The following is a 21,636-nucleotide window of genomic DNA, read 5'->3' on the forward strand; positions in this document are numbered from 1 at the left end:
ATAATAAAAAACACAACCAAGATGACGTTTCATAAGAATCCTGTATTGAAACTTGAAATTTACTTTTATTACAATATAAATGACAATACCATTGATCTTTTGCTTAGGATGAAATTGCTCAAAGTTAATTGAAAGGAGGTACATGAGGTACAACTTCAACACCAAGTCCATTCAGTTTTAGACAGCTGAATGCAAACAGACAACCAGTGGACCAAGGAGAGAAGTCAGAGATATCTTCAGGAGTGCTGTTACAAAGCAGTGCTGCTCGTCTTGTCCCTTTTACGAGGATAATGTCTCCTTTCTGCAGCTCTCTGGATCCTCTGAGCCTGCGTCGGTCCATCTGCAGTTTCTGTTGTCAGCTCTGCAGCGTCTGGTTCTATTTGCAGTCCTGGCTGTTCACCCTCAGCCTCCTGAGCTGGCATGGCTCTCAGCCACTGCTGGTAGTAACCACGAAAACCATCAATCTGGACCAGGTAGTTGTTTCTGGACTTGTACTGGGATTTAGAGAGTCAGAGAGAAGAATGGAAGGAAGAGACAGAGAGACAAGGGGCAACATGAAGAATGTGAATCTGTTGGGAAACCATTTATCAGCAAATGGAGCAAATCCGAGTTCTGCTTCAAATGAATCAACCCTCCACTCAGAGCAGGCATCTGCTCAGTTACCTTGTGCTCAGGTGTGTCCTGACTAGATGGACCACCAGGGCAAACTCTTATGTCGTCAAGTACTGGATATATCCTCACCTGGTTGTAGTTGGGAGGATACTGTGCAGCAAATTCCAGCTGTCTGATGATGACCTCGTTAGGCCACACCTCCATGTCGCTCATACTTTTCAGGAGTGTTTTGAGGTAAATATAATCCAGTCTCTGAGTTGCTCGGCCAATTAGAGCAGAGAACACCTGGACGTTGGGCTTGAGTCCCGCCTCCTGCAAAACAACACAAAGAGCCAGGCATGTGAAGATGACAGAAGGCTATCAAATCACAACATTTTTCTTCTCCTTGTACTACAACTACTCCTAATATAAATACTGCTAATATTCCCTTTTTTATGGTTCATCAATACACAGCATTTTCTCTATGTTTACTTGAACATAGAACATATGTATAGGAAAAATCTGTTCTGACTTCTAGGATGTGTGTTGTGTTACCTGCATGTCCTGTAGCAGCTGCAGGCCATCCTTCTTATGCTCACAGCCTAGTGCGAGGCTTCCATATGTCTGTACATCCACACTCACATTGCGCCGATGCATCACACTCAACACACCCTGGAGAGAGGAAGAAATGCATCAAAAACCTGCCCACACACATTTAGTGTTGCTTCACCAAAACTACAAAAAGGTATAAAAGGTTCTTGTGCTGATACCCCTCTGAGATTCCTGCCTCCTACCCAGTACAACTGAGATGAATCGAATTTGGCCTGCACTGAAAATCACACTAACAAAAACATCTCTCTCCAGACTCATTCTCCTCTTTGCTCTAGATAAGGAAGGAAGATTAGGTCAACGGTAAGGGGCTTGGGAATGCATTGTGTGTGTGTGTGTGTGTGTGTGTGTGTGTGTGTGTGTGTGTGTGTGTGTGTGTGTGTGTGTGTACCTTTGCCACCTCCATGTCACCAGCCCTGGCTGCTCTGCGGATCACGGAGTTAAAGAACGCGACGTCGAGCTTGACGTGATGCTTCTTGGCGACCTGCAGCAGCATCTGCAGAGACTGGTGGCTCGGCTCCATCGAATCGGCCAACAGGGTCAGAGTCCTGATGTCTGGTCTGAGTCCATTAGCTGCCATCTTCTCCAGAAAACCTTTAGCTCCCCCGATCAGGGCGAGCCTATCTGACGCTCCATCCACAGTACCGAGGGAGACCACAGCACCCTTCCTCCCTTCAAAAAGGTCCAGCAGATTAGGGGCTGTGGAGTTCATTATGTGAACAGGCAGCGAGGTGTTTTCTGTTTGTCTGACTGGTATCAGGTGGGTGGATTCTTGTCTGCTACTAAACGACTCCTCACGGTCTCTGTGTGGAGCAGACTGTATAAACAACTGCCTCTCCAGAAGTTCAATGTCTATCACGTCCTTGCATCCAGACTCTGACTTGACCTTTGACACACATTCTGTCACTTTCTCGCTCTCCCACTGAGTCCCAAGCAGAACACGAGTGGCCAGTGCAGGATCACCAATCCCACAATCCCTTGCAGTTCTCAAGAGCAGGTTATAGTTCTTGAAGTCTGGACGAATCCCTGACTTAAGCATCTGCCGCCAAACCTGAAACCAACACAAAGAGTTAGACTACGTCCACACTGGGTCGTCTAATTTTTAAAACAATGTTTATGTGTTGCAGATCTTTTCAAAAGGTCCGTCCACTCTGAAATGTCTGAGCAAGTAGGAAAATAGATAAATCTCTTCTTGGTCATCCCCTTTACTGACAGCACATAGCCTACATCATTGACAAGGATTTAGTTTTTTTTTGTCAGATACGTACATGATAGCGATTTGATATCAAACATGAATAAAGCTTAAGTGTGTGGTCGCCTCCACTGACATTTAAAATGATTACTGTCGAACACACACTAGACCATGGCTTGGTGTTATGTGTGGTCATCACGTCACTGTTTTGCAGAAGCATATGCTTTCCTCATAGGCACTAAAATGCGGTACTAGTTACTACCGACAAGTATTTTATTAATCTGTTTTTGGTAATTAAAAAATGAACCGCTCCTTGCTTCTCAAATGTGAACAACTGCAGGTTTTCTTGATCCTCTGCTTGTGAAATATATATTTTTGGATTTGAAACTTTTGTTCAGACAAAGTAAATCTGATGGACGTTTAATTAATAATTTGTGAAATTTCATTGGCCAGATGATTAATCCTGTGCAGATAAATCGATTATGAAAAAAATCATTAGTTGCAGAACTGAAAGACTCATTATTACATTTGACAAGCTTAACATTGACCTGCTGTTATTCTCTAAAGAATCTTATACACATTTGTAGGTTCCTGTAAGCATGTATCTACCTGTAAAGCCAGTCTGAATCCTGCCTCTTTGTCCTTCAAGCAGCCCATCAGCAGGTAGTGAAACGTCTCCTGAGTTACAACATGTCCATTCTGCAGCATCTCCTGCAAACATACACAAACTCATGTATAAACAGAAATCTCACACAGTTCAATGGAGCAACTTCTCTCCATACACCCATACAAATGTCGTACCCTGAGTGTGTGAATGCAGGCCTGAAGGTGGTTGGTGACGGCGTGTGTCTTGAGAAGAGCGTGGTATGTGATGGTGCTGAGGGCGTAGTTTTTGCGCAGGAGTTCTTGCTCCAACTTCAACGCTTGCTGAAGACCGGCTTGTTTGGAGGGTGACTCAGCGCAGGCGTTGAACAGCGCGGTGTAGGTCGCGTCTACAGCATCGACACCTCGCTTCTTCATCTGGAAAATACACACACACATAATTATATACATTATTACGCGATCCGAGGCGGTCATCGTGCAAGTCTCAAGAAAGTTACATCTGAAAAAGATGTATGTAACGATGTGAAGTAAAGCTGATTGTTTTAGGCTAAAAGTACAACTTGGAAATTGAAGCAAAAGCTAAAGCTATGACCGGAAACTCAAATAAACACAATATAACATATTTTGAGAAAACTGAGCTTAAAATTAACTGGTCACAGTCACAATTATAGTAGTAACTAAAATAACTAAACAAAGGTAGGAATATAACTTAAAAATGAATGTAAATGCACAGCATAGCCATCACATTAATACAGTGTCCCTCACACCTTCACCAAAGATGTGTGTGACTATAAGTCAATTATTTGATTATTTGAGGGACAGAAATTATGCTTTAGATTTTAATAACTGATTAATTACTTTAAAATCTAAACTAAAACTTGTCTGCCTCTGTTACATTTACAGAAATAAACAATAACATCCATTTCCCCTGATATATAGACCAATAAATAATTGAAAAGAAATACAAGATATTTACTAATTGAGTGTAAGCCTATTAAAGCAAGCACTTTGAAGTCTGAAGTAACATTTGATGTGTTGATGAAAGTGCCGAGTGAACATACAGACATGATAAAAGTATGTAAATGAAATATTCCTACATCATTGTAGAGTCTGAAGGCCTGTTTGAGCTGTCCGGCTCGACCACAGCCTCCTATCAGGACGGTGTAGTTGTACTCCTGCGGCTGCAGCCTCTCTCCCTGCAGCATATCTCTGCTGAACAAATCCAAAGCCTCCTGCAGCTGTGAAACCACAGCATATGTTTGTCAACAACACATAAAGAAAGCAGGACAGACACAACAGTTCAACCCAACTGACCTTGTTGTCTTTGATCAGCTTCTTGCACTGTAAGAAGTACCAGTACGGTGTGTTTCTCCTCCCGGGCCTCCAGCGACCTTTAACTGCGTCCGAATTCTCTTCTTCCGCCCAGGCATCGTCGTCCTCTCGGTGCCGCAGATCCTGGGTGTCTGGGCTGCTTTTCCTGAACGACCTCCTGGCGGATATGTCGGCGGAGAGGGAGCCGAAGCTCTCCCTGTCTTCTGGGGCCGAGGGGGCAGCCAGAGGGTCCGCATCCCTCTGCGTAGCCGCGGACAGGGACACGGACCTGACCGTTAGTCCCCCTGACAGCTGCCTGGGAGTCGGTGTGAAGAGCCAGGATGACCGGACTTGTGTCAGGTTTTGTACCCCTGTCAGATGGAGGCCTCTGGGTGACTTCTTAGCCACCGAGAGGAGGGACAACTTAGCAACAGGGGCCGAGAATTTCCTCCCGTTTCGCACACACGAACAGGCCGCGGACGTTAACATATTTAACACTTTGATCGAGCTAACGACAAGCTAAGACAACAAACTACACGGTTTAAGAGACTTAGCCATGGCTAGTTGTTGCCTGCGAAGCTTCAAACATGATGTGCCCCACGATGTTTCAATGCCAAACGATTCAAGACCTGAATAATCGATATTGATAGAGAATTATAAAGCGCCCCTTATTCGCTTATTGCTCCCCGTAGATTAACAATAATTATTTATTTGAATCAAAATGTTATTGTTTACTACTGGATTACATAAATATGTTGAAAGACCTTAACCTGTTCTGGTTAGGGTGTAGCACTTCGATCGACTACATCGGTGATAGATTATTATGCCGCTATAGGATTCACGTGTTGGGTAAACATTAAAACCACTGCCCCCAGCTCGTTTGAAAAGATATTTCATCTCTGCGTCTCTTCCTGGGGTGAAGTGAGGTGAGGACGGTGAGCCAGTCTAAAGAGGAATATTTAAAGACTTGATTCATTTCAAAACTGTCACACAGACTTCACGGATACACATCTAAGCTCCAGCGACAGAGGACAGAGTTGAAGAGTTGGAGCGTCATCGTTGGCGACAATGGTAAAAAAATTAGTCTAGAAATTAGTCTGCGTGCGTGCGTGTCATGTAGTCCACGTCCAGACAGTGTGTATGGAATTTACCTGACATTATACCAACTTATTATACTCTGATGTCCAGAAATGATTTGCCACCTAGGTTTGAATGTGATTGATGTGATGTGCATGTTTAATGTTACTTCCACATTGTTACTTGAAACTCAAATCTCTGTTAACTCTGACATCAAATGAAGGTTTACGAGCCATTAAAGTAAATATCAGCGTGTAAAAGTAGGTTATCTTCAGTCAACATTATTACCGTTTAAGGAAAACCATTTAACAGTGTATCCACATTTTGTTGTCTCAGCAGAGGGCTCCAAAGTCCAAATAAACAATTTGACCTTTAAATTTAATTACGGGCACGGAAAGTGATTTATGGTCATTATTAAAACTTTACTCACTAAATAAGAGCGTCTTGTGAAGGATTTATGGGCTGCAGTCTGGTCAGTGAAAGTCACCAGTTCTTTATATTTTTGAGGCTTGAAAACACTGAAGTAAAATTCATATTCCTTTTCGTAATTTTCCTGAACGTTTAAAAACACCCAGAACTGAGATAGTGAAGTTACAAAGCGCTTTAATAAAGTTGAATATGGTGGTTTTAAAGAGAATGTAGGGTCTGTGTCTTTGAATTTAAGTGAAAAAGGAGAGGGAAATTAAATGAAGGCGCTGGTAGTATTATCAAAATAGTTTGTTCCTCATGTTGTTCACCTCAGATTTAATCATAAATGTACTGTATAGCTCAATAAAAGGCCCTTTAATATCACACACACATTTTTGTTGATTTGCTGTGACAAAGTGTGACACATTACATACTACCTAAAATAAATAAATAAATATGATTTTTTTTTTTACAGCCTCTTGAACAAGACCAGCAAGTTTCACCCGTCACACCTCCTCCTGGTGCAAAGCAAACACACACACACACACACACACCCACAGAACAAATGTACAAGCAGCACAAATGACTGGACTTCATACCACTAAAAAACATAATAGTATTATCATCGGTTGTTCACATGAACCTGTAATTAAAAACTAAAAAAAAAACAAACAAAAAAAAACATTTTGTTTGAATAAACTCTCAAAAATTATTTTGTGAGTGATTTTGCAGACATTCTGTGTTTTGAAAATATGTTTTCCTCAGTGATAATCCACTTCTAAAATAATCATATAAACTTCTATTTTTAAAATGAGACTCTGAATTTGTGGTTTTCATGTTTTTGTGTGTCTGTGTCTGTAACAGATGATTCACTGACGGACGAACCTCAGACCAGAGCGGACCTCTTAAAATGTGAGTTTTGTTATCTACAGTAAAACCAAACATTCTCATCACAGTCATGTCACTACTTGTGAATTTGTAATTATTTGATTTAATCCCATTATCTTGTCATCACAAGTTAGTTATCTTCGCATAACTGTGTCATTTTGTTGCAATAGAGATAAAGGTTGTGTATTCAAACTGTATTAATAAAGATGATATCATCCCTCAGTAGCATGTTGTTTTATTGGACAAGAGTATTTGTTTATTCCCAGAACAATCTGGTCCCTGCCTCTTCAAAGTGTTTGTGGTTCATTGTTAGATAGTATACTGCATTTAGCATCATGAGAGGGACCAGTGTGGTTGATCACAGTCATTTGCACAAGTAACAAGAGATAATTCATTAAAGGAGTAAAAACTATTGTTCTGGTGAGAATTTAAAAAAAACAAATAAAACATAACATCCAAAATAACAGTTTATCAATGAAGAAAGAACTGTCATGGTGTGATTAAAACCCTCTTGTCACATGCACAGTGCAGCCACCACGTGTGTTCAGATCCAGTGCACCTGTGTCTTGAAGCGTTCGCCCCAAAGTAACACACAATCCAGCTAATCTATACCTCTCATAGAGCATTCTGTTAACATCAGCAACATGACTGAAATACAGTCCTCTGTGAATTTTCAACTACTGAATAATCTTCTAATTAAAAGAGGAAGAATCTGATGAAATGATCCTGTTTGAAAATTATTATTCTGTTTGAAATTTCTGGAGTTGACGTGATAATTATCTCGTTATCTGAAGAAAACAACTGATTGTTTTCCCGAGTGAACAAGATAATTAGATCTCAAGATGACCTCAGCTGCTCTTGGCTTCCATAGTGGAGGAGTCAGTTCAGCATTTTGGGAAATGTACTAATTCACTTTCTTGCTGATGATTAAATGAGAAGATTGACAACACTCTGACATCTGTACGGTCAAAATTCATATGATTTTATGTTGAATCTGTGCAAAAACTGAATTGCAAAGACAACATAATATAGTTTACAGGAGTGATGTGATTGACTATTTCTTGGCCAGGCAAAGCTCATGTTTTCACACCTTATATGGATAAAACCAACAACACAGTAATTACTGATTCCTTCAAACACACTAATCTGGTGGGAAGATTTAAATGATCCCAGTTGAGAGTGCAGCTGTATTTAAGAGGTAAAATACTGTCACACATTGACATGAGGTGTACAATGAAAGATCCATCACATGTTCACTTCTTCTTCTCCTCTCCAGATTATTGTCACCTCACCCTGAACCCAAACACAGCATACAGAGAGCTGCTTCTGTCTGAGGACAACAGAAAGGCAGAGCTCACAGATTTGGTGCAGCCGTATCCTGAACACCCAGACAGGTTCTCTCACCTCTTTCAGGTGCTGTGTAATGAGGGCCTGTCGGGACGCTGTTACTGGGAGGTGGAGTTTGAAGGGTCTGTTGAAGTAGCAGTGGCGTACAAGGATCTCGGCAGATCAGATTATTTTGTCGAGTGTGCGTTTGGCTACAACGACAAGTCCTGGAGTTTAGACTTAAACAATAACGATAAATGTTTCAGACACAATGATGAGGAGACTGCAGTGCCGGAGCCTCAGTCCTCCAGAGTCGGTGTGTACCTGGATTATAGGGCAGGTATTCTTACCTTCTACTGCGTCTGTGACGCGACACTGCAGCTGATGCACAGCGTCGAGACCACGTTCACACAGCCGCTCTACCCTGGCCTGTGGTTGGCAGGCGGCGTCCAGCTGTGTGACCTGGAGTAGCAGTTCCTGCCAATATGTGTCCAGTCAGTCTCATGTCAGCAAATGTTGTTGTCTCTGGTGATATTGTACAGCAGTGGGGATGAGCATTATTGTTTTCAGCAGGAGTGTGAATGCCACAAAACATCAAGCCTAATAACAGAATGGAGGGAATACAAAGCCTTTTTTTTTTTTTTTAAATATCAGAAAAAAATTATTTGTTAACTCTAATTTGACTGTCAGATTCAAATAAATCACAACAATAATTTATCTTACAAGAATCATTTTCATTTATTTTCATTGTTAGCCAAGCTAATGCCTCCAGGAATGACACTGTCAGTCCACCACTGTGGTCCAGACTGAAATATCTGAACAACTATTGAACGGATTAACATGACACTTTGAGCAGACATTCATGCTCCCCAGAGGATGAATTCAAGTGACTTTGGAAATCCCCCAACTTTATCTTGCAGCTGTCATCAAGTCAAAGTGAAACATTTTCCAATACTTTGGTTCATCAGTCTTACCTTTTGTGTTTAGCGATAATTAGCAAATATTAGCATCCGAACACACTGAAGTAAGATTGTAAACATTTTCTGCTAAACATCCCTGTTAGCACGATGATGTTAACATTTAGCTCAAAGCACTTCACTGTGCTGCTGGCATGAATGTAGACTCATGTATTTAGTGTAGCTGTTTCTGCTCGAGAGGTCTCAGATTTGTCATGGTAAACAACAATTCTTCGTAACTCAAGTTAAAACTGATTGAGAATTTATCAGATTTTAATTAAGACATTAACAAAATTAAAATGGTTACTTTGATAAAAAAAAATACATATCCATATCTGTCTATGTCATACCGCATGTTGTGATGCAAAATAAGCAATTTTACTTATGTGAAAATGTGTCAAAATTTCTGGGGCAACAAATATCTGAGTAAATAACAATTGAAACCGTTGCAGAAGAGCTGAGTTTCAGTATCCTGCAGAACTGTAGGATGGAAACAGTGGACAGTAATTGGGTTGCAATAACTGTGGTTCAAATCTGCTGTTACAGTTTTCATTAAATTGAAGTATGTTGATAATTGAAAGAAACTAATCCCCCAGACACTGAACTGAACCGAACCATAAATGTTTAAGTGTAATGAATACATGAGAATAGATGCAGATGACAATTAAGGGGCAACTACCAATGTGCAAGTGTTAAACTTATTTGACACAGTAGTGGAGACTGGGCCACAGCACAAACATGTCATTACCTGTGTTGGTACGCAGACAAGAATTAAAAGTAATTTGTATGGAGTTTATTACGTCATTACAGTTTCAGAACAAATACATCCTTTAATTTATATTTTTGGCACTTATTTTCAGACTAGCAGAAATGATTTTTGACTGAGAAGCGAGAATATACTGATGGCACCAAATATGAAATGCCGTGGAACAACAGACTAAAAATCCTTCCAGCTCCAGAGCATCAGTCTGTAGCTGACCCTGACTTTTGACCTCCTCGTGGAGGTGAACTGAAGTAAATTTCCTTTTGTAGACCATCATTACTGAGTCATGTAAATGTAAACAAGCATTACTGGTGTATTGTTGTAACCGTTGTTGGTGTAAAAAAAAAAAAAAAAAAAATCACACAAGTGCAGATGACAATCAGTCTCTTTCATTTGTGATTTTCTTTTCCTGCAGAAAAAAAAAACAGTCTGAGTACCTCAGCTGTGGAGCACCAATCACACTGAAGTTTTCTGGTCATGTCACAATGGGGATAAATGCGGTGGTTGGGCCACATGGCTCTGGAACAAAGTTATCCGATCCAGCAGTGTTAGTGGGATATCTCTGATGACTGAAGGCAGGTCTTCATGTTGTAACGGATAGATGACCACACTCAGAGCTGAGCGCTCCACTGAAAATCTGACAGAGAGAGGAAACACAAGAGATTAGTCTCACAATGAAATGTCAGATGGATGGTATGCCCACACACACACACACAATCACTGACTTGTCCAGCAGAGCTTTCTGCAGTGTGCGGCAAGCCACCAAGGTGCCGCCCATGAACATGTGGCACATGATGACATGACAGCATCGCTCCATGAAGGCTTCTGTGGCTGACGGGTCAAAGGTGCCGCTACGTGAGATGAGGCAGAGACGTTGCAGACGAGAGCAGGAGGACAGCGCCTCAAAGAATGACGCGTTGGCATTCAGGTAGGGCTGCTCTAACCTAACAGACACACACACAATTTCCCACAACCAAACAAGAAAAAACAGGCAAAGACCATTTATTTTTAGGGCTTCATCTTTCATGACAAAAACAACAAAAACAAAAAGACTACCTTAAACTACAAGGTTCAGTCTGAATATATGGTTTGAATGGTAACAGGTTCCCATGATTATTTAAAAGGGGATATAATGATGATCATGATAGATTATATAATTTTAATTATAAAATATAATGAATAAAATAATTATTACAAAATTAGCTAAGCATGTAATGGTTTTGAATGTATTTAACATCACATTAACATCCCACCGAGAAAAACTAATATTAAGATTACATTATTAGTTCCAATAATAAATGAATACATAACAATAAGCATGACTGTAGGATTTATCTGATCGTCAGTGTTTAGTATTGAAATAAATGAGAGGTAACAAAGGTATCTTCTAACCTGAGTTCCTGCAGCTGTGTGCACTGTTTCAACGTGTCCAGCAAGGCAGGGGTGTAGTTCATGGTTTTTAGTGATCCCATGTTGGCAATGGACAAAACCTGCAGGTCTCTGCACTGCCTGGCCAGCTGTACCAGCCCTGTTCCCTTTAAGACCCCAGGAAGCCCAGCCAGAGTCAGGCGACGTAATCGAGGCAAAGCCTCAAGTGCGGCCAAATGTGTATCGCCAACTCCTCGAGCCCACGCACACATACCACGAGGCTCCACGCTGGCACGAGTGCAGGGCTCAAGCCGAGGCAGCGTAGAGACAAAACCTGGGCCAATGAGCTCTAGGGTCTCTAAAAAAGAGCAGCCAGCTAGGAGCTGAGCGAGCCCTGAGGTGCTGTCCCTTGACAAAGACTCTGAATCGGGCTTGTAAATCTGGAGCCCCACACGTGGAACTTTCTTTAGCCCCAGGAACAACTGAGAGGGAGACGTGTTGTTTGTGGAGATGTGATGTGTGTTTAAGCCGTCTGACAGAGTGCAGGCAGGCAGAGTGAGAGAGCGCAGGTGTCTGAATTTGACCAAGCTGGCACACAGGTGTGTTTCCCCACCTAACCCAGGTGAGTGTTCATGATGATAGTGTGTGTGCATCAGGTTTAGGTGTTTAATGTTGAAGCAGCCAACTGCCAACTGGCTTATTCTCCCAGGATCCAGGTGATCTTCCACATTCCTACACTCTGAGTAAAGGACCTGGTTGATCCCGCTGAGGTTCAGGCTAGTCAGCTGTGTAGCATCTCTGAGTCCTCCCTCCAGCAGCGACTGGAACACCTGTGGCCACAACGCCGGGCAGCGGCTGAAGCTGAGGTGCTTCGGACTGTTTCCCTCCAGAGCTCTCTTCAGTGACAAGGAGTCCAGCCAGGACCGAGGCAGCTGCAGGGCCTCCAGGTCACCTCGTTGACCCAAGCTCTGGGCCAGTGAGGGGGCGGCGGGCCAGTGAGCAGGGTTTGGACCAGGAATCGAGATGAGGAAAACTCTGAGACGCTTTGGAACATGAACACTGAACACTGCCAGGTAGAGAAGGAGCAAGGTCTGGTTTACCTATGGACATTAACACACAGATATACTACTAGTTACAGACACCAGGCACAGTATTGCAGTATATACTGCAGGTAGACTGTATGGGAATATATAACATGTACATGTATACTCACCTCTCCTGGAGCCAGCCTCGCAGTGAACTCCTCCAGCTGCTGGTAATGTGGCACACTGCTTTGACCGACCATTAACTGACAGCAAACACCGACACCCTCTCTGGTCACATCTGGGATGTCAAACTGTAGCATCAGCCTGAAGACAAACGCAAACACATTCAACATAGTTCATATTTTTAGCCATGCTAGCAGCAGCGTGGCTCTAGGGATGGCTATGTCAGTCTGTCCAGACTCAACAACACTGGAGGGATTGCCATGAAATTTTGCACAGGCATTCATGGTTCCCAGTGGATGAATCCCACTGACTTTGGTGACGCCCTGATTTTTCATCTAGTGCCACCATGAGGTTAACATTTGTAGTTTTTAGTGAAATGTATCCACAACAACAGGATGGATTGCGATGAAATTCATTGACATTCATGCTCCCTTCCGGATGTATTGGAATCACTTTGGTGATCCCTTAACGTTCAACTCTAGCGCCACCATCAGGTCATTTATGACCAAATACCTGCATGAAAATAATGACATTCATATCACCCTAAGCTGCACTTTGCGTTAAGTACTACTACATGGTGCATAAATGCTCCAGTTGGTATCCTGATACGTAAAAATGGATAAAGTAAATATAATGCACTGTGTGAAATCTCAGTAATCTGACAGATACTTACTTGCGGAGTTGGGCGCAGCACGGCACCACACCATAACTTGGTGTCAGCAGCGTCTGTCTGAGCTCTGACAGGCGGCTCAGTGAACCCACTGCCTCTGAACTAAGCTGAGCAGAGTTGAAGCCCGGTGTCACATCAAAAGCAAGTGATCTGAGTAAAGAGAGGGAGGAGAGGAGACGGGACAGACGAATGGAAGTGAGGCGACAGCCGGTGACATCGAGGTGCGTCACTGCCCTGCAGCGAGCAAGATGATCCATGGTCGAGCCAGACAGCCAGTAACAACCGTTCAGGCTCAGAGACTGCACGCGATTGGCTAGCTGCTTCAATATCTGCTGAACCATAACATCATCAGCCTGGAGGAGAAACAAGAACAAAATGTATTTAATGTTTCCATCTGTTAAACTATTCCACTGAAACGGTTTTTAATAAACAGAGAGTTCCACACACATGCATGAACTTAAAGATTAATAGATGGACTAGATCTTTACTGAAACAATCCTGAAACATGTCACAAGTTTTTTTCAATAGCTTTACCAGATACTCCTCAGACAGGCTGACGTGTGTGAGCAGGGTCTTATCATGGCACAGTGTCTGTAATTTGTGGCAGACGTTGGCCACATTCAGCAGCAGGTCACACACTGGAACATGGCGGAGGATGCACAGCAGGATCTCATCAGACAGATCTGACATTCCCACCGAGGTAGACGACATTGTGTCCTCATCGCATACCGCCTGAGACGTACAGCAAGCAGTGTCAAAGTTAGGTGCTTTGAGATCCAGGCAGAAGAATTACCAAGATGCTCAAAATGCTAGAAATCTTTTAATGTCTGGTAGCAATAACTAATTCCCACTATTTTGTTATGTTATTGTTTGTTATATTGTTGTAAATTATAGCTGGGTGATATGATTTTGTCTCATTTATGGTGATAACTCTCCTTTTAAATCTCTGAATGTATTAGGTAATTGGAGGTAATATACTATAATACACCATGACAGATGGTTTTATCCAAATTGCCCTCTCTTACATTAAACATTGCTCATTTATTAACTATAGCTAAAGCATTGCTAAGTGGAAACATAATATTTAGTGCAATATTTTGATTAGGAAGTGACAACATGAACTACAACCCCACAGGTTATATTTCAGTCTACAAAAACACTGTCTGCTAGTATCAAGGCTGTGGCACTTCATTTGAGTCTGTGGAAATGCACAAAGAGCTTCACCAATTAGTTGACCTAAAATTACTCAGCTTTATTATAACAGCTGTTTTGATCATCGAATAATCATTTTAAGTCATTTTAAGCAAAAATGTAAAATATTTGCTGTTTGCCCATCTTATTTTCTAACTCTATTCTAGAGTAGTTGATGCGTTTCATAAACAATAGTAAACTGAATATCTTTGGATTTGGACAGTGGGTCAGACAAAACAAGACATTTGAAGATGGGAAATAATGAAATGCATTTTTCACTATTTTCAGGCGTTTTATAGACAAAACAATTCATTGATCAATCTAAAAATAATCTGCGGATTAATCGATAATGAAAATGGTCGTTATTAGGAGCCCAACACAGAATGATTAAAATTAGCTGATTAGAAAGTACAGATGTGAATGTTTCAAGGATATAGCTTTTTGTACCCTAAGACCCGTCACAGAGTAGACGTACAGAGATGTACAAACTCGTATAGATATAATATCAGCATTACCATCAGCAAAAGTGTCTCTGTCTGTTCACAGATTTACAACTTAATTAATTTTTTTGTTTAAGAGCAGGTCAATTTAGGCGTCAGGTTTGAAAAGAGACACTAAAACCATTTCATTCTGCAGCACGGCCTATACGTATTAACCAAACTTGGTTTAACAAGTTAAGTGAAATTTGAGTGAAGTCTGGTGTGATCTAACTTAGCGTTAACATTAGCTAACAGTTCAGCTGCTCTGCTCAGCGCTACCGTTAAGAAAATAATGAGATGTTGTTGAGGTTTGTCGATCCACCAACCTGTACAATCTGTCGATCCATGTCCTCTGAAATGCCTCTCACTTTCCCACTCATGAGCAGCAAGATTTTAAATGTTCATCCAGAGAGCCAACGCTTCATGTTTGCAGGAAGCAGCTCTACTGTGAACCAACTGTTGCCAGGACGGATGATGTTTGCGGCTGCACAATGACGGAGGGTTTTACAGTGACGGACACATTTCCTGTCGGACCAATCCGATTTGTGTTATATTTAGTTTTGACTTGTTTTTGAATAAAAAAGGTAAAACTATTAAACTATTAGTAAACTATATGCTATGATCGTTATTATTATTATTTTTTTTTTTTAGGAGAAGGAGATATATTGTAAGTAATAATAACAGTAACGACCGACAAAATTATGCGAAAGTTCCTTTAAGCTAAAGGTAATATTTACAACATTTCTGATTTTCATATCGCTGCAGGATTTATGATTTGAACATGTTTTTTACATTCATCATGAAAAACAAAAATAAGACTTTATTGGTGTATTTACTTTGCCAAATTTAGCTACAAACCAGTTTTGTAGTTTTTCAATCGAGGTATACACTATTCGCCGTTAACTGGCCCGATTGCTTAAAATGCATATTCCACTAAAATAAATAAATATTTATTAAATAACACAAACTGAACAGTATGTAATGGGTAATAGTCTAAGTTCAAATTGACCGTATCAAAATTCAACAAGAGGGGAGCAATAAAGTTTAAAAAAAACATCAGCGGCGAATTAACAATTAGTGCAACCAGTGCATTATTCAAACTTATTAAAGTGAAAGTTAATAAAAGATTAAATGTTCATGAAATTGACAGTGAGATCTATTAATTAAATTTCCCAACCATATATGGCAGTTTGTTGCAAGTAGTCCGCTCGACTACATTAATACTAAGTCAAAATGTTAGTTATACATTTAATTGTCCACACGATGGCACTATGACAAAAAGATTCAGTGAGGTAGTACTCCACCCAAAGTCTATGTTAAGAGTGCACTTACAAGGTAGCTGTATAAAGTTTGCCATTACGGTGCTTTAGCAGTCAGGTTGATTTATATCAGTTAATAGTTACCAGTATTGACATGTTTAAGATGGACAAAGGAAAAAAATTCAAACCATTCAAAACTTATGCAGTCAAATCCTGGGTTTTAATATAGGTTGCAGGTTCATTACATCATTGAAGAGACCCACTGAGGAATTTGTGGAATTCAGCAGTAGCCGTTCGACAATACTTCATTAATAGTAAAATGTTACATATTAGATCCATTGTCAGGACACACCAGATTCTGATGTGACAGGAGAGTAAAGGCACAGGTGTCACCCAATATTAAGAATGCCTCCCAGTTTGTGATCCAGCATATACAATACCGAGACTCTGAAAATGAGGTAGCTAAATGGAATTCAGCCCTCACTAATGTCACCTACTGGGCCTGTGGTTGTATAAAGAACTTATATTAACAATTCTGGAACTGTACTTGAATGTGCTGGTCAACCATTTTAATTTGCATTGTAAAACAACATGTGTGTAACTTCCATAAATATTTAAGAGCAGTTGAACACAAAATAAAAATTTTCCTTTTATTATTTTTGTGTGGCAAGATAAATAAAGACCAAGTAGTCAGACTGGAATCTCAGACATGTGCGCTTTATTGGGTAGTTGTGTACACCAAAGGCTTGAAGCCCAATGCACAAACCTTCATACACCTCCATACAAGGTAGAAGCTTTGTCTTTTGCATAATGACAAAAACAAACTGGACCAAGTATTGTTTAAGGCTGAAAGTACAAAAAAAACAAAACAAGTTTCAGATTACATAATTTACATATTAAGCAAAACTACAGGTCTGTTGGGCAGTGGGCCCACCAGAGAATAAACCTTCATAGAGGCAAATAAGGTGGTGAACAAAGACATCTGGAATGACCTACACAAACACGACAATGGACATCATGTTCCTCACATTCACACCGCCTGGGACGCTCTGTACTTCCGGCAGAGTTTCTCCCCATCAGGGGGCATGGTGCCATAGCCATAGTGATGAGGGAAATGGGAAGAGGTGTTGTGGGCTCAGCATACACCAGTGTGTTGGTGTAGGCATGTATGCAGAGCCCATTGTTTGGGTTTGTAGCAGTGTGTGTTTTGGGGAGGGGACTGACAGTCTGTTTAGAAGCACTTCCTGTGGACAATGCTGGGGCCAGACTCATCATACTCCTGCTTGCTGATCCACATCTGCTGGAAGGTGGACAGGGAAGCCAGGATGGACCCTCCGATCCATACAGAGTACTTCCTCTCTGGGGGAGCAATGATCTGCATGGAGGAACATGAAAAGGTATTAAAGACACTGGAGTCTATTTACACCAGGTCAAAAGCAAGCAATAGACTGAACAGTGCATTAACAGTGTTTGTCCACTGAGTGGCAGTAAAGGTAAAGAGCTTTCTGGAACATTTTTTTGGCATCATTGACTCAGGGAGGATGTGAGTGATAAGGAGGAGTTTTACCTTAATCTTCATGGTAGTGGGTGCCAGGGCAGTGATTTCCTTCTGCATACGGTCAGCAATGCCAGGGTACATGGTGGTACCACCAGACAGCACAGTGTTGGCGTACAGGTCCTTACGGATGTCCACATCACACTTCATGATGCTGTTGAAGGTAGTTTCATGGATACCACAAGACTCCATACCTGTGAAAAGAGGGTGTATAGTCAAATATAAGTCACTGTTTGTTTTCTATATATTTTTGATCACTTTTAAAACTTGTCTCATTTGGTGCTCAAACTACTTTGCAACCAAACAATTTAATACCCTTTACATCTTTCTTAAACTCTATCCATGAAATAAATATATATACCCCCCCATCTCAAAAATGGTGGCTCCATGATATTACTTACCAAGGAAAGAGGGCTGGAAGAGAGCCTCAGGGCAACGGAACCTCTCATTTCCAATGGTGATGACCTGTCCGTCAGGCAGCTCGTAGCTCTTCTCCAGGGATGAGGAGGAGGCAGCAGTTCCCATTTCTTGCTCAAAGTCCAGTGCAACGTAACACAGCTTCTCCTTAATATCACGCACAATCTCACGCTCAGCTGTGAGAGGAGAAGAAAAGATGTTTTATCATATTTGTCTCCCATAGCTTTAAATTTAACAGCTTGTTTTGAAGACGGTGTTTGTGCGCTGCTCACCTGTGGTGGTGAAGCTGTAGCCCCTCTCAGTCAGGATCTTCATGAGGTAGTCTGTGAGGTCTCTGCCAGCCAGGTCCAACCTCAGGATGGCGTGGGGCAGGGCGTAGCCTTCATAGATGGGCACTGTGTGGGTCACACCATCACCAGAGTCCATGACAATACCAGTGGTACGACCTGAGGCGTACAGGGACAGCACAGCCTGGATGGCCACATACATGGCAGGGGTGTTGAAGGTCTCAAACATGATCTGGAGGAGAGAGGGAGAAGAGGGATGAGTCATCCAGTCAGCGAGTCAAAGCAACCTGAAGTAAGCTGCTATGGGTTAGTACAGTCAGATCAAGAAAAGCACAGCACACTGGCCTGTTTTGAGTATAAACACCAACCAGTCATTAAAATGATCTGTACTTTAGTTTGGTCATGTTGACTGTACAAGATGGAGTGCAGCAACCTGCTCCATTCATTATTTGTTGCATCATGCAGTCAGTGTAGTTAGATGCTTGTCATCTACTTTAGCAAGTACAACACAAGCCTAATTTGGAAAAAATAAAAATAAAAAACAGCAGTGACCATGCTGCAACTAGTCATTCCTGATGCATCACAGTGCAGAGGGGTAGAGACCTGAAGCATCCGCAGAGATGAAAAGATCAGCTCAGGACAGAAGAAACCTGGAGATTATAGGAGCAGGAGGAAATGAATTGAAAAGAAGAAATGCCTGGGCAGCAACACAGTTCCCTGTTGGGCCCTGCAGGTTAGCTGAGCAGGTTTCCTGACTGAGGGGATTTGTCAGCATGCGTGACAGCCAATGTTACCTGGGTCATCTTTTCCCTGTTGGCCTTAGGGTTCAGGGGGGCCTCTGTGAGCAGGACTGGGTGCTCCTCAGGGGCAACTCTCAGCTCGTTGTAGAAGGTGTGATGCCAGATCTTCTCCATGTCATCCCAGTTGGTGACAATACCGTGCTCAATGGGGTACTTCAGAGTCAGGATTCCCCTTTTGCTCTGTGCCTCGTCACCAACGTAGCTGTCTTTCTGGCCCATACCAACCATCACACCCTGGGAAGCAAAGGGGAGTGTGATTAGAGATTCAAATCAAATCTGTGATGTTGTGATTGTATGTTGTTCAAGGTTTAGGAATCATAATGTGATGGGGAAGCTGTATACCTGATGCCTGGGACGTCCAACGATGGAGGGGAACACAGCACGTGGAGCATCATCTCCTGCAAAGCCAGCTTTGCACATACCAGATCCGTTGTCAACAACGAGGGCTGCAATTTCGTCATCCATTTTCTGGATAGAGAGGGAGAGAAAGGGATAGGAAATTAGTAAATGTTTAAAAAAAGTGATGCTCTGTGACAGTTCTATGTTAAATCCAGCAACCATCAAGTCGGTTAAATCCTTGTCATTATAGAGACTGGACGCTGGATGTCGCAGTGGCGCAGGTTCCAGTCCAAATCCAGAGCTGAGAAACAAAGGCTGTTTCTCCCTCGGTCTCGCCATGGCCATATAAGGCAAAAGTGAGAGCAGCTTAGAGACGGCGGCAGCCCGGCCCGTGAAGCCGCCCCGTGTGTCGTTAAACCTCAAATGACACCGACAGCCGGCCACTCCCTTCAACGGGATCATCATAACTGAATTACCCATCCTCACATTGCTAACATGCAGCCTACTTTAAGACAGTCGTTTTAACAGTTAAATGAATGAACTTCAATCCCACTGTCATCAGGTGCACCGATATGTCGTGACCATGGTTACAAGGTTGTTTATAATAAAATAAATTTAAAAAAAGGCAACTTCTGACTAACATTCATAAGATGTTAGATTGTTGAATTACCGCATAGATGTAATGTCACAGCAACATTTTTTAAGTTTCTACCTACAATTTTAGTTAAGTCTTTTTAAGTTTAATCTGTCCAAGCAGCCATCATCCGTTTGTGGAAGTGTGTGTGTGTGTGTGAAACCGGAGACACCAGAATCCGGACACCGTGCCAAAGCAGCTACTTACATGTAAACGAGAGGGTCAAGCTTTTTTTTTTTTTTTTTTTTTAAACTCAGTCTGATTTGTTTGACTGATGAAGCGATGACAACATGCAGCAGCCGGGTTATTTCCACACCATCCGTTAAATATAAACGACAGTATACCAGCCCCATATCTAGTTACACTTAACAGTTAGTGACAGCTTCCTCTTTAACTGCAATGCCCAGGTGCCTGAGCACGAAATATATAATGAATCGCGGGGCGAATTGAAGTTCAACCGGCTGCTTCAACTTGAGGGGTGTTGCACAGAAAACCTCACATCATAAATTAACCGGCGGACTAACTTCAGCTTGAATCCTTAAATTATCACATGCACACATCAAATAGGAAGCATTTAAAAAAAATGACGAAAAATCTCATCCTCATTCCGCAGCTCTCTTACCTGTATGAGGGAGGGTTACCGGCTTAGGAGGACTGTGACTGAGCGCTACACTCCGCTTGGGTTTAGTGTCTGAACTTCACTGCAATGAAGGCCAGTAGACTGCAGGGTTTTATGAGAGCTCGTGCTGCAGCCCCTCTCCATAAAAGGAAAACTTTCCGCACGACGCTCTCTGATTGGTTCTGCCGCATCCACTGGGTGTGGCGCATGCAGATAACAGCTCTGCGCTCTGACAAGACAGGTTGGGACAAGCGACATGAAAACTAGTCTATACAGGATCAAAATGATCAATCTGGGATTGTTCAGTGTTCAATAAAATACGTGTTTATCTCTTTCTCTGTCACTGTATATTATATAATGATGATGATAAACAAGTGTGACACACACAAGGGCAACAAGTCCTACAGCTCTTGTGGTAAAATACACAATATAGTCCATGAGTAAACAGCAAACTCAAAATATGTGTTTTTCTTTTTTTGATATTGCTAAAATGAGCGAATTCATATTATTTCTAATCCCTGACATAATCTGTAATGGCAAGGGGTCTACATAATATCATGGTTACACAAACCGTGAACCACAGTTGATTAAATAAACCCATGCTAATTCTATTTTTGTGCATTGGAGGAATATCTAAGTGCAGTACATAAACAAACATTCCCATAATTCTTCTAATTGAACTGAAGGACAAAAGAGAATCCAGAATCCAGTTCTAGATTGCACTGAAGCCTGCTAATGTATTTGTTGCAAATCACAATTTTCTCATTCATCACGGATACTTGTGGTGAGTAGTGCCAGGACATGGGGTAGTTACAATCTCAGGGTCACTGACAGCACTGTTAACACCCCGACTGACACGTCTGCCCTTGGCATACACGACACACACAAATCACACATGCTGAGCAAAGTGTAAGTGATACTTGTGGTCAAGCTGGGTTATGTTGACAGCAAAGAGTAGCGAGGGGTGTAAATCTGTTATCTCTCACCACTTGTGTGATAATGTTTAAGTGAGTGGAAGGCACAGATTAACCTCACTTCCCTCAGTGAGATGCAATAGTCAGGTGTGTAATTTTCAGAACATACCTA

The 21,636-nt window shown here is 41.8% G+C and overlaps 4 protein-coding genes across 4 annotated transcripts; 1 reads left to right on the forward strand and 3 right to left on the reverse strand.

Annotated features, from left to right (window-relative positions):
- Positions 1-22: 22 nt before the first annotated feature.
- ptcd1 (pentatricopeptide repeat domain 1) lies at positions 23-4,927 on the reverse strand. The gene is made up of 8 exons (XM_056372346.1): positions 4,310-4,927; positions 4,093-4,233; positions 3,194-3,412; positions 3,002-3,103; positions 1,592-2,251; positions 1,147-1,263; positions 742-924; positions 23-494 (listed from the first exon to the last, which is right to left on the reverse strand). Exons 1-8 carry the CDS (start codon positions 4,793-4,795, stop codon positions 249-251), a joined length of 2,154 nt encoding a protein of 717 aa, XP_056228321.1. The 5' UTR covers positions 4,796-4,927; the 3' UTR covers positions 23-248.
- A 286-nt stretch (positions 4,928-5,213) lies between these two features.
- Positions 5,214-10,095, forward strand: LOC130166655 (stonustoxin subunit alpha-like). Its single transcript, XM_056372348.1, has 4 exons — positions 5,214-5,377; positions 6,267-6,312; positions 6,656-6,703; positions 7,956-10,095. Exons 1-4 carry the CDS (start codon positions 5,375-5,377, stop codon positions 8,474-8,476), a joined length of 618 nt encoding a protein of 205 aa, XP_056228323.1. The 5' UTR covers positions 5,214-5,374; the 3' UTR covers positions 8,477-10,095.
- On the reverse strand, positions 9,740-15,276 carry fbxl18 (F-box and leucine-rich repeat protein 18). Its single transcript, XM_056372345.1, has 7 exons — positions 14,967-15,276; positions 13,505-13,702; positions 12,974-13,323; positions 12,306-12,441; positions 11,117-12,192; positions 10,450-10,668; positions 9,740-10,361 (listed from the first exon to the last, which is right to left on the reverse strand). Exons 1-7 carry the CDS (start codon positions 15,018-15,020, stop codon positions 10,205-10,207), a joined length of 2,190 nt encoding a protein of 729 aa, XP_056228320.1. The 5' UTR covers positions 15,021-15,276; the 3' UTR covers positions 9,740-10,204.
- A 1,319-nt stretch (positions 15,277-16,595) lies between these two features.
- On the reverse strand, positions 16,596-20,702 carry actb1 (actin, beta 1). The gene is made up of 7 exons (XM_056372347.1): positions 20,554-20,702; positions 19,301-19,426; positions 18,953-19,192; positions 18,144-18,390; positions 17,856-18,047; positions 17,467-17,648; positions 16,596-17,274 (listed from the first exon to the last, which is right to left on the reverse strand). Exons 2-7 carry the CDS (start codon positions 19,421-19,423, stop codon positions 17,131-17,133), a joined length of 1,128 nt encoding a protein of 375 aa, XP_056228322.1. The 5' UTR covers positions 19,424-19,426; positions 20,554-20,702; the 3' UTR covers positions 16,596-17,130.
- Positions 20,703-21,636: the final 934 nt, after the last annotated feature.

Source organism: Seriola aureovittata, chromosome 3 (assembly GCF_021018895.1).
Source record: "Seriola aureovittata isolate HTS-2021-v1 ecotype China chromosome 3, ASM2101889v1, whole genome shotgun sequence".
Taxonomy (NCBI): domain Eukaryota; kingdom Metazoa; phylum Chordata; class Actinopteri; order Carangiformes; family Carangidae; genus Seriola; species Seriola aureovittata.

Bases quoted from the DNA above. Each gene is read 5' to 3' on its own strand.
- ptcd1 (XM_056372346.1), bottom strand. From the start codon at position 4,795: ATGTTAACGTCCGCGGCCTGTTCGTGTGTGCGAAACGGGAGGAAATTC. The intron at 3,413-4,092 runs GTAGGAATATTT...TGTATTTTCCAG, and splicing joins CCTTCAGACTCTACAATGAT to ATGAAGAAGCGAGGTGTCGA. The intron at 3,104-3,193 runs GTACGACATTTG...GTATGTTTGCAG, and splicing joins CCTGCATTCACACACTCAGG to GAGATGCTGCAGAATGGACA.
- LOC130166655 (XM_056372348.1), top strand. The intron at 6,313-6,655 runs GTGCAAAGCAAA...TGTCTGTAACAG, and splicing joins ACCCGTCACACCTCCTCCTG to ATGATTCACTGACGGACGAA. The intron at 6,704-7,955 runs GTGAGTTTTGTT...TCTCCTCTCCAG, and splicing joins CAGAGCGGACCTCTTAAAAT to ATTATTGTCACCTCACCCTG.
- fbxl18 (XM_056372345.1), bottom strand. From the start codon at position 15,020: ATGAGTGGGAAAGTGAGAGGCATTTCAGAGGACATGGATCGACAGATT. The intron at 12,442-12,973 runs GTAAGTATCTGT...GTTTGTCTTCAG, and splicing joins TGCTGCGCCCAACTCCGCAA to GCTGATGCTACAGTTTGACA. The intron at 12,193-12,305 runs GTGAGTATACAT...TAATGTCCATAG, and splicing joins CGAGGCTGGCTCCAGGAGAG to GTAAACCAGACCTTGCTCCT.
- actb1 (XM_056372347.1), bottom strand. From the start codon at position 19,423: ATGGATGACGAAATTGCAGCCCTCGTTGTTGACAACGGATCTGGTATG. The intron at 17,649-17,855 runs GTAAGTAATATC...CTCTTTTCACAG, and splicing joins CTTCCAGCCCTCTTTCCTTG to GTATGGAGTCTTGTGGTATC. The intron at 17,275-17,466 runs GTAAAACTCCTC...TCCTCCATGCAG, and splicing joins CCACTACCATGAAGATTAAG to ATCATTGCTCCCCCAGAGAG.